Source organism: Columba livia, chromosome 2 (assembly GCF_036013475.1).
Source record: "Columba livia isolate bColLiv1 breed racing homer chromosome 2, bColLiv1.pat.W.v2, whole genome shotgun sequence".
NCBI lineage: Eukaryota > Metazoa > Chordata > Aves > Columbiformes > Columbidae > Columba > Columba livia.
In genome coordinates this window covers 27,569,235-27,581,835 of record NC_088603.1, presented here as the reverse complement: position 1 = coordinate 27,581,835, position 12,601 = coordinate 27,569,235, and the positions used below count along the sequence as shown (strand labels likewise).

Sequence of the window (12,601 nt, the reverse complement as noted above, 5' to 3'; positions counted from 1 at the left end):
GCCTGAAGTTGACCTACGCTTTCCACCAGCTGCTATTCTTCTAAGCCGTAGTTCTGTAACTGTGGTAGACAATAGCTTTTTGGCCTAAAATATCACGATGGATGACCAACACATGCCATATTCATGTTAGAAGGGACCGAAAAAAGAGAAAGAGATTCAGTTGAAATGTTTCACCTATGTCGAGAAACAAAAGTAGGAGTAAATACGTTTTTATACTATATTTTCGAAGAAAACTTTCTACTCTTAACAGCGCCATGTAATACCAATGTACTTTGCAATGGCACCCAAAAAGTGGCATTGTTAACAATAAAGTTTCTCTTTTGGTGAAAAAAATATGTATATTGGGCTAGTACTATATGATTCCAAAAATATAATAACTTTAAAACTCAACAGATCCCTGATAAAATAAATAATTCAAAAAGAGAGTTTTGTGTCTGCATACTGAGGCTCCATCACCTTTGGGCATACTCTACTGGGGGTCACTGTGGCTGATCAGAATTTTTTAATAACTATTCAGCTGCCAGGTTAGTCAGATGAAACCAGAGCCAAAAGCTACTGTGATAATTATCTCCCTTCCTGATGCCATAGTAGCAAGAAAGGTGTGCTTCTATGTCACATATGTCATACTATATGACATCTAACAACTAAAGAACCAGTTGGTTATCCAACTACCATTATCCAATGTTGATTTGCAATATCAGCAATCATCCAGTTGTCAGACTTATAGAAATGCAGGGAGGCTGCTGTTGGTAAACTCAAGCCATGCGCAGAGGAAGACCCAGCCCTGGTGTCCTCACCGCTCTGCTGGGGCATGGTCACAGCACGTCCCCCTCCCTTCCAGCCCTGGGGCATTCGATGCCCATGGGTAAAGAGCATGGAGCTGCTCGGCACAGCTCAGCGCAGGGTCCAAGGCGCAGCGTGGGCACGGCCACTAATGGAGGCACTGAGGGTGTTCCGCTGAGATGAGAACGCTTGCTGGAAAATTCACGTTACTGATCTGGATTACAGGATGACAGCGTGGAAAGAAATACTGCAACGGAGAAAAATAAATAGCAAAATACTATATGGTGCGTCAAAAAATACACATCTGTTAAGGAGTACAGGAAGAAGAATGCATTTAATCTGATGAATGTGCCACAGGAAAGCCTGAAGAGGAATGAACAAAAGCAAACCTATCATGTTGGACTGTTTAATCGTAAGACTATGAGAAAACAACTGTGAACAACTCCAAGAACTTTCCAACTACAGGAAAAAAAGGGATTTTTACCATGTCAATATCTGTCAAAAAATGCAGAGTCAGACGCTGGGGTCTACAAAGTTCCTAGAATGTGATTAGGAATTTTTCAAATTACTTTTTAAATATGGTGGAGATTAGAGTGCAGGGTGTTTCTCTTAGGCTAGTTCTCCATCACAGGTTTGACTCATCTATAAATCCAGTTGTGAAAAGTAATTTGAGTAAAAATCATCACAAAATGAGACACCAGCACTCTGTAAAAGGAAGCATGAAAAAGGAACATACAAGAACTCTTTGCAGAGAGATCAGATATATTATGCCAATAGAGAAAAACAAAACCAGTCCTCAGAAAAGCAAACTTCAGCACCATTGGGAAATCATTAGTGCCAGAGTGTGGCAGGGTGCTCTCCCCGCACCCCGACCTGACCTTCTCCCATAGCCCTGCTTCAGTGACAACCACCAGTTGTGGTTGTGATGGACGCGTCTGGTCATGAGGGATGCAGCTGCTCAAACTGGATTTGGCGGAGGCAGATAAGGACACAACAGCCAGGGGCTAATACATGGCAATGTGCCCACCTAACACAGTGCTGGTCAATGTCTGACTCAAGCAACATTTGGAAAGCATAGTCTGAGACTAAGTCTGGATCCAGCCGCACCCAGGCTCCTCTCTGAGGAGTTTAGAGTGTAAGAGGGTCCTCTCTGAACCTCATGACTCAATGGGAGGGCTTCCCAGATGGTTTTGTCTGACCCTGCCCTCTACACAGTAAATAATCAAGTGTATCTTGCCATCAAATCTTGTTAAATCACTATCATGCTGACTGCCTCACTGGTTTATATCAATAAAGTTTATTGTTGCTTCCCTCTCACAAGAGAAGCGCATCCCTCCCTCTCTCGCTCCACCCGCAACAAAAGGCAATGCTTTGAGGGATAACACAGTGCTGCAGGTGCCCTTTTCCCTGCCAGGGTATTGAAGGGGAGCCACACTCAACACTGCAAACTACTGGGGTAGCAAACTACTCCAAGGCAAAGCGAAACCAGAAAGGACATTAGGAAAACATAACAGCTAAACCAGGTAGAAACCACAGTAAAGTTTTTGAATTAATTTTTTTAATTCTCAAAATCTGCAGCAGTACGTTATTAAATATCAACATGTATTTTAATGAAGAGTTTATCAAGGATTGAATATGTGAAAATTCTAGTTAATATTAGAAAATTCAATATCCTATTTGTTTCTAGTACAGGAACAAGCTGCCTCAATTTAAGTATTTGCTGCCACCATGTGTACACTTTGAAAACTGCAACCCTATGAAGGATACTTCTCATTTATCAAGCCAAAAATCAGCTATCAGACTACACACGAGGACATTACAGACTTCAGTTAGAAGGTGATGAAGTTTCAAAGATTGCTAATGTAATACAAATTCTTCCCTCAATACAGACTGCTTATACATCAAAGAGCACACAAACTCAATTCAGTTACAAAGACCACATGCTTCCACTACGCAATCATAAAAAGCAAGAAACTGATTATGAGCTAAATGGTATTTGGTGGTCCACAGAAAATAAACCAGTTGCTCTGGTTCACTCTATGCAGATATCAATGCTACCAACACAATTCAATAATTTCAGGCACGACATCTCCAAAGAAGCAATGGTGATGGGAACTTCAGATCAAAACCTTCCACCAGGATTCTTCTTGTTCAGACTCATAAAAGAATGTTGCAGCGATCTAACGATCTATTCATTTCCTCTAAATTATGGAACAGAATGATTCAGGAGGAAAAAATAGTACAAAATAACATAAAACTAATGTGTCAATGTTACATAATTCAGGAATTCTCACAGAGCAAGGGAATATGTATCTAAATCATATGTATTCTACACCAGTTGCTAGCCAGTCTTGAAAGGTGGGTGCAAGATCAATTTAGAAGGTATTCTACAGATTTAGGCAGTTACTGCAGGGGTGGGGAAAAGTGCATTATGATCTCTTTCCCCTCAGTCTGCTCTGTCTCTCACTAATATCCCTGAAACAACAAAAAAGGAGCATATTAACAGGACTCAAGCTCCCAACATATCACTAAGCCTAAAAACCAACATCACTTCTAACTTCCACTGTCATGAACATTTCATGATAAATATTTCATCAACACTACTTCTGGAAATTACCTTTAAAAACCTATAAAAATCAAACACTTTATCAGACACTATGATTAAATACATTTTCCAAATCATACCCTTCAAAAAAAGCAGCTTGAAATTAGCAGTTTTGAGACACAGAAATAAAAATATTTCAGCAGAAATGTTCTGCTCAGTGTATTCCCAGGAGTGAGCTGCATAAACAGCAGGATATCAATTAGGTGTACAGTTGTACGTACAAGCAGTTTCAGTGTTAAAACAGCCAAAGCTCTCAGCATTAGGGAAGACAGCTAAAACAATGTGAAGATTGAGAAAGATGCTACTGAATACAAGATAATGAAGTGGAAATCTGAGTTTCAGCTTCTTGCAAAAAAAAAAAAATATTTAACTGACTTTAATATTAGCAAACCATATAAAAAAAAAAATTCATCCCTTAATGGGTCCAAACACATCAGTGTGTCTTGAGTACAGCTCTATATTCAGATGTCATACACACATCTGGAGCTTTAAAAATCCTCCAATTTGTATAATGCTATTTGTTCAAACACCTCAAATTATGCTGAAAGAAGGAAAAAAAAATCCAAAACAATTACTTAGATGGGCTTCAGAATCCATTTTAACTCACAGAAAATATCAATTTTATGTCTACACAGGACAGAAAAGCACATCTATGCAGCATGCACAATTACAGCACTCATAATATTATTGCAGTAATTACAAAATATGGTACTTGACAGCACTTGTGGAAAGTTGGCAGTGTTCATAGTGTTGATAGTGGAAATGCACTGAAAACGCAGTAAAACCTGCCATGCTTACAAAACACTACAAGCTGACAATATTTACATAAGTACCAAACAAATGCTAGAAGGAAGGTGTCAATAAAACAAGCAGAAATCCTTCTAAATTTGCAATTCCAATTCATATTCCATTTGTCTGTTTGACCCACTACATTGTCTTAAAATACAAGAAAGTTCAAAAGATTTGTGGATTAGTTACCTTGATATTATCTTGATCTGAAGACCTAACCTGGTAAGGTTCTCCAGATTCTACTGTAAAATACTTCAAATAATAAACAGTGCTGGAACATCACGATAAGGGCGAAGCAAACAGAATACTCATTTCCTTTTCTTTTTTTCTTTTTTTTAAGTCTAAGAGGAAACAAGAAATCTAACAAGACTCATACTTGCATACATATAACCTAAAGAAAACTTTTTAAGACACCGGTTTTCTTTCTGTAACCTGTACAGAGTTAAATGTTTGAAATGGCTGCCAAGGAGCCCTGAAAGATTATCAGACTAATTTCCAGCAAATCAGATAAATTATTAGATTCAAAGAGTACTCAGGGACCTGAATGCACACGGCAAAAATAACAGATTCCTGATCACTACAGCTCTAACTTAAAAAAATCTGGAGGCCCTGAGAACTATGTGCTATTATGTATATAATTTATACATAACAAAGGCTTTTGATTTCCTACAACACATACACGAGTACTAGGCCATACTAGCTAGCACAGTTACACATACGCTGTCTCATATGGCTTGGACAGAATTTTATACCACCACTAGATGGAAATGTGAATTACCTTTTAAACTGACAATTCTGTCAATGCTCCACTGCTTCTCCTGTGTCTGACGATTCCTATTTTCTTATTTAGTGATCTAATCACACGCTGGCTGTCACAAACCCATACTCATTAGGAAAGTATACATGAGCGGGCATACACAAAACTTCTAGTGTCTTCAAATCTGAGAGCATTAGCGTAAATATGCCCTGCTCATTTCCCAAGCCAGTGCTACTCAATGCAAGGAATAAACTGTTATACACATCAGAGATTTACCCCACTCCTACAGCAATTTAAACTTCTCCATCTAAGTCGGATCTTATAAAGATTTCTGTACTCTGCCAACAAATTTCAGTTGGGATTTAATTAATGCAACACTTTAATATCAAAGGCATATTTTATACTTTACAAATACATGCAACAATCAAATCATGTGAAATTTATAAATCCATTTGCACACCACATATTTATACAAAGTTCCATCACTTCAATAGAATTCACTATGCAATGTACTATACCCCGAGGTGACTGGCAGAAGCAAGTCACTCACGTTACTGTCTGATGTGACCCCCCACAATGATTCAGATATTATCTCCTGCTGTGTCAGAAGAGTTGTAAATTAAAACTTCAACTAGCAGACAGGCACGGTTACCAGGGCAGCCATCTGACTAGCTACATGTAATCCCAGATATGATAATATAGAGATAATTGGCATAGTAACACGACAGAAGCACTGAGAGTACTGATGCCACAGCTTATGAAATTTTGAATTTGGAAACTACAGCAAAGGTCTAAAACAAAATCTCACATTTGCATTTAAGTCTTATTTTCCATCAACCCCAGGCCACACCATTTTTGAAAGAGGGAAAAAAAAATAATAAAAAAAAAAAAGCAGTGTATTTGCACATAACAAAATTACATGAAAGAAGTTAATCAACTGCTATCCTGCACCAATATGTACACAGGAAAAAAAAAAAAAATCCAATAAGAAATTACTGGTTTTAGCAGTGCGCAGGCGAATCTGAAAGAGAAGGATGCTGCTTTCCAGATGAGAAGTACCGAATGCCCCTTCCCATGACGGGTGTGCAGCACACACAAGCCAGCAGGGACCCACCAGCTCACCCCACGTGTCTCCACATGAGAAAGCTCCCTGACAACCTGGATTCTCCATGGAAGGGGAGCAGATACCAGTTCCTGCTCTAAACCCAGATCTGAAGGAGCACTGAAAGGATGGAAGTGATGCTATAAATTGACAAGGATGTTATTACTGCAGAACTTTGCTACAGTGATCCATGTGATCAACCTTTGCCTTTATTTTTCTGCTCAAAGGGACAATTGCAAATGAATGCTGGTTCATGGGTGCACTGAGGCAAAACTGCCATCTTACACAGGCAGACTTTGAATCTTACAGCAAAGCAGGAACGTCAAGTCAGACAAACAGGCTGATTTTCTGTGGCTGGTCACACCCAAATCCCACAGGCTCTTCAATTTATTGGCCATGGCTCTCAGAAAAGTGAGAACTTCTTTCCTGCCTTTTGAGAAATATCAAAGAAAATAGAGGAAATTGGCTCCCATTTAGTTCTTACAAATTAATATCCAGTGAACACCCTAAGTGGGGGCTAAACACATAAGTCTTAGTAGGAATTTACTCTTAATAAGAAGAGAGCCATAAAAATCACTCAAAGCAAATTCCAATGTATCCGGTAATGTTACAATGAAATACTACTCTTAAATCCTACTTCACAACTTTTATTGAAGTCATAAAATGGCAAAAACCTTAAAGTTATATTTCATTTCCAAAAAACGTATTTCTTTGTCAGGCAAAGAAAAGATCACTTATATAATGCACTTCACTGAAACTGAGAGTGGAACACAGAAAGTCAGCAGCTGTTTTAGACTTACGCAACCTATATATTTGCTGAAAGACAGCACAAATACATGTCCCATTCCCACTCCGGTTTGAGTCCAGTGCTGGCCACAGCTCCCCGTTCAACCTATTGAACTTTCTTTGGCTCTTTGCTCTTCAAATTCTCTTTCAACATCTCAATGTATTTTTGAGTGTCAGAAGCCTAAAAATCAATCAAGAAGGGGAGGGAAGATCATACTAGCCCAAAGAATTAAGAAGGAAAAAAATTCTGTCAGTGTATCCACTCATGAACAGAAAACAGAAACAGAAAAAGATGTATCTGGACAACTACATCCTGGGAACTATGATGAGACCATCCCACAAAAATCCCAGCACACTAAATACTGTAAGTGACATAGGCAACTGAAGACAAATTTGATGAATGACAATTATTTGTATCATATCTGATATCATACCAATTAAAAAAATTAACCATACTTGAGAGGCTACATGACCAAGTTCTCCAGACAGAGGGATATAGTTACACCTTAATTTTATCAATATAACACCTAGATTTGTTATCAGGAATGAAAAAATATCACCTTTCTTCTGAGTATACAACAGCAGGTGTCAGCTCATCTGAAAGCTTATAAAAATGCTTTCAGAGTCAAGAGCAGCCAAAGCTTTTCAAAGGCAATTTATTCAACCCATTAGATGTGAGAAAATGTCATGTAATTCTGCAGAATAATTCTGCCCATCTCAAGATAGTCCAGACCTTCCTATCTATAAGGTCAGGCTTCTTAAACAAGCTAAGTACAAACTGGCCATTTTCAAAATTAAAAGAAGAATTAACTTAAATGATGTAAAACAAATGATTACTGAAATTACTTAGCTGAATATTCTACATCGTATCATTTGTAACCTGGAGTAAAGTAATTATCTTAATATTACCTATTCTTAAGTAAGCATTCTCATCAGCTACCATATGATTTAGAACACTGTTGAACTAATTCACTTATTATATCTGTCAACATTAATTCAATAGCATTCCAAGGTAATAATCACTATCAATCCAATTATATCAGCCAACTCCTGTAAATGAGTACCAATTATTTTAATTAAAATATTAAATATTTAGAAAATAGAAAGGAACATATATTAATAATTTATATACTTGATTTGAATCTACCTGAACAGCCATAATCCCTGAACAGCAAAGCTTGCTTTCTTTTTATCACCCTTTAACACTTTCCAGCAGGTTTCAAGACAAAACCCATCAATCCAACACGCACAGAAAAAATGCAAAATTTACATTGTTCTACCCTTACATAAATGTATACATAACTGCAGATTATTTCTATCAGTCTTATTCACTTAAGATCTCTTCCAAGGATATTCAACTGATAGTTTTCCTATCTTGTACACACAAACAGGTCAGTTTAGGTTTCCCATAAAATGACATGAGCCATCTACACAGCTGAGTTCTAACACTCCATCCTTGTGCATGGCAAAGAAGACGGATCTTATCTTCTTTATGTGGAAACAATACAAATCATTCACATATTAAGATAATATTATTTGAGAGCCCTTTTACATCTTTTTTTCCTCTATTTCTTTTCAAAGCTAATCTTAGAAATCTCCCTGTTCCACCTGAGCTTGTGTGCACTGTAAGGATATTCAAAATGCCTGTACTCATTTGAGAATTAGGCTGAGCACTCAGGTCCTGCACTGAGATTCAGGTTCTTCCCAAAGGCGATGGAATAGAACACAATGTTAAAGAACTATGGCAATATTAGAAGCTATGTTTGCTTAAATGCCCTGAAAAATTAAATTCCTTTAATAGCTCTTTTTAAAGCTTTTAAAAGTAAAATCCTACAGGTTTTTCACCATGTTTCACAAGAAATGAAGGGAATTTGCTCAGCTTGTTTTCTTTGACAATGTGCCCAGTTCCCTTGAATCAGCATAATTTAAATACCAAGGGGAAAATAAATTGTTTGGCACAACCATAATGCAGTTAAAATGCCAGGTCTGATAACTAAACAATTTGCAAATACAAATCAAATTGGAGGACAATAAAGTATACTACAAATACAGACTATGAACCAGTATATTTTCAAGCACACACAGAAGGTCTGACTATCCAAACAAAGCCTGAAGAGTTTTAACAAAAGTAGTTTCATGTTAAAATTAAGTTGTCCTTGGAAATTTTCACTCCAAAAGCACATGGGGTGGCTTATTAAGATTATATTTCATACTCAAGTCCTCATTCAAAGTCAAGAAACATCGATGCAGTCATACCCATAACCTTAACCCTCTGGTGAATACACATTAAGATACACTATTTAAATATAAAATTATGAATAGTATTTTTCTGTCATATGAGACACCACAGCACTTTGTACCAGACACACTGCATGCAACAAGACATGAGGAAAAAACTTTTCCAGATGGAGTATTGACAGCACTCAAGTGCATACTTAAGGTATACACCATGTACCTTAATGAACAAGCAAATCGGGAAAGGTGCTTGACATGTGCAACACGTCAAAATACTGTTAACTTCCATTAAAAAAAAAAATGGCTAAAACTTAACAGGGAATATAAACATCATTTTTAATTAATGTTGTAGTGACCTCTTGGGGGCTTTTTTTTTGTTTTGTTTGGTTTGCTTGGGTTTTTTTTTTTAAATAAAAATAGATATCAGGTCAATAAGTACAATTATGATTCATGTATGTGAAGCAGCATATCACAGATCTGCATGTCACCGTGTGATTCATAAGCCCTTCAAGAACTGGACGCTTCACCCATACGCCAGCGTGTTCTGCCAGAACTAGTCTAGAGCCTCCAGCCTACATCTGATTTAAAAGGGTGTCTGCTGCCCAGGACGGGTGCAAAGAGGACACCCACATGAACTGAAGCACCTTTCTGTTGCCTAATCCAAGTCATCTACAGTCCCTCTTCCTCAGTTATCTAGCTCAAGGCTTCAAGGAGCTGGGAACCACGGCATATTGTAAGATGCAGAGTCCCACATGCCATAAATGTGAAAGTCTGATTTAAATTCCACCCTTGAAACAGATTATTATTATTTGCAGAAGAAAAAAAATCACAGAGCAAAGTAAAAATTAAAGATGAGAAGAGCCACATTAACTATGTGCTAATCTCTCCCAGTACCTTGTTAGAAGACAGACATATTTTCAAAGTTCTTTATACACACACACTCAAAACAGTTATTAAATCGGTTTCCTTTCCTTGCACATATCATAGCTAATAGCACTAAATGTCATGTTTCAAAATTCAACTTCTGTTCCTTGTAGTCTAATTTTTTCCCAGTTTTCCCTATAATCTACTTTTAAAACATTTTAAAACAGAGAAACATTTTCACTATTTGTTTACTTCACAGAAATGGCTAAAGGTATTTCAATATAACATTTTCTTCCTTTTCTGAAACTATTTTAAGGAAGATTTTAGCACTGAAAACAGTAACCTGTAACTTGTCTTTTTAGCTCATGTTAAAATTGGAAGCAGCGACGCAGAAACATTTGGGCAATATCAAGTAAATGGCAATGAAGAATTACAATAGCATCAGGCATTTGAGAGGTAGATATAAATTTTCCTGATTTCAGGATCTATCAGTTGGCAAGAGGCAATTAAAATGCACTTATTCCTTTCCTCTGAAGAGAACACCAGAGTTTTCTCCCCACTGGCTCCTGATGTCCCAGCACAAGGATATTGGAGCTGCTTTTCCCACCCCGCCAAGATTTCAGCTACGGCAGGTAGATGAGACGGGTCACACCTCCCCCCATTACCCTTCTGATGGTCAAACAGCTTCCAGGGCACAGCAGAATAAAATTTTCTTCCACAGAAAGGAAAACAGCTTCAAGATTCAAAAATACTACCAAAGCAGTAGTTCAGCGAGCATGAAAATTAATGGGAAACTTGTCTGTAGATCTGTCTCTTGCAGTTATTTTCATGGTCTGAGAGGTTTTCCTCTGTGAAGTGTCTATAACATTTGCCTGTCCTGTGGATATTTTGGGGTCTACTAATACTCTGGCATCGGCTGAACTTCAGGCGTGTGTGGCAACTACCTCCAGTCTCCCTCCTCTGCTGCTTCTGAAACTCATTACCTCCTGATCACTTGTTTGTGATCTGCTTTTCTGCCCTTGCTGGTGTCAGCCACTAAATTCAGGAGAAGAGGGGGGGGGCGGGTAAGCAGAGAAACACTGTTCACCTAAGACTTGTTTCTTTTAGAAAACACTCCGAAAAAATGTCACTTGAAAGCGAAATACAAACTCATGGGGAGGCTATTTACACATATGTATTGAGCTAATTATAACTATACGATTAGCTATGTATGCAGTTACAAATACATACACATTTATACAGTGTATTATTATAAGTTATACAGGTAATTTTGTGTATTTCTTATACATGTATACATAGCTAATTATATAATTGTCCTTCTCTTATAAGTACTTGTGTGTGCATAGTTATAATCACACATAGATGAGACAAGGAAATAAGAACCACAAAAGGTAACCTGCCCAGGGATGTAGAACTACAAGGAATTTTGTACCTTTGCAATGAGTTTGCCCTTCAGGGGGTCGTGCCGGACGAAGAACACACACTCAGCACACGAACCAGCGATCAGCACCTCAGTGGTAATTAGCAGCGAAGCAACTAACAGGCATTTTCTATCTCCTTTTCTACGACACCTATCCCTAAACAACGCCAATCCAGCACGCCACTGCTACGGCAGGTCACCGCGGGGCCGGCCACCGGCTGCGAGAGGCCGGTGCCCCTTCCCGGGCCGGCGCCTGGCCCCTCCCGGCCAGGGGAGGCAGCGAGGGCCAGGCTGCAGGGCCCGGAGCGCCCGGCGGGACGCGGCTGGGGAGGCGCCCCCCCATCAGACCGCGCGGGGCGGCGGGCACTTGCCTCCCATTCCCGCAGGAAGCGCTGGGCCTCGGCGGGCCCGGCGGCCTTATGCTTCCTGAACTCCTCCTTCACGTAGCGGTCCCCCAGCGCCCGCAGCGCGGCCGGCAGCGCCCGGTGCAGCAGCAGGATCCGCCGGTACAGGCCCCGCGCACCGCCCGGCATGGCGGCGGAGCCTGAGGCGGGCGCACCGGGGCGGAGCCAGGGGGCCGGGGCGGGAAGGGAAGGGCCCTTCCTGGGCCGGGAGAAGCGCAGCCCTTGCCGGGTGCAGTGTCGGCAGGGTAGGAGCGCGTCTGGAGACTAAAGCTCCGCTCTATTTGTCAGAAAATAGTGCCGAATGAACTCAGGGACAGCTTTTTGCAGAAAGTCATCTGCACCGTGTTCACCTGCACAGTGTCGAAGACGCTGCCAAGCAATTCAGCTGCAAACCTTACTTTTAAAATAGATGGAGGGTGAACAAGCAGCTTGAGTTGTTTCAAAAAGTATGTGTGCAGATGGCAGGGACACGATAAAAATAAAGGTTAGTTTTTAGTTCTGTTTTCACCACCAGGAGAGAGAGCTGTGCACTTTGTACCTGTGTAGAATTCAGTGCAAATGAAATAGTCCATTAAACCCAAGCTTCATAATCTCAAATTTTCTTTATCTGCATTTTTAAGCATGGGTTAGAGACAAGAGGAGACGTAGTAAGAAATCTCATGAGGCTGCTCAAGACTTTGTGCCATCATGTTGTGACCCCTGAGCTCCCGCTTTCTGCAGTCTCCCACCTACAGCTGAAGCTGCAACTCCCAGCTCTACATGAAGCTTTTTCAGCTGTGTAACATCACATCTAACCCACCCACATGGAAAAATCTTCAAATGTCAACAGCTGAGGATATTTTGAAGAAAGCAAATA

The 12,601-nt window shown here is 39.6% G+C and overlaps 1 protein-coding gene across 6 annotated transcripts in view; it reads right to left on the bottom strand.

Annotated features, from left to right (window-relative positions):
• SDHAF3 (succinate dehydrogenase complex assembly factor 3) overlaps positions 1-12,306 on the bottom strand; it is an 88,322-nt gene extending 76,016 nt beyond the window's left edge. For 2 of the 6 annotated variants that reach the window (XR_010470029.1, XM_065051134.1), the window contains exon 1: positions 11,713-11,983. Coding sequence is in view for 3 of the 6 variants with exons in the window: in XM_065051134.1 (XP_064907206.1) it covers positions 11,713-11,874 (162 nt within the window). In the remaining 3 variants the exon portion in view is untranslated. Of the gene's footprint in view, positions 1-11,353 lie in introns of all 6 variants that reach the window. The other 4 variants (XR_010470031.1, XR_010470030.1, XM_065051136.1 and 1 more) reach the window with 4 other exon arrangements.
• Positions 12,307-12,601: the final 295 nt, after the last annotated feature.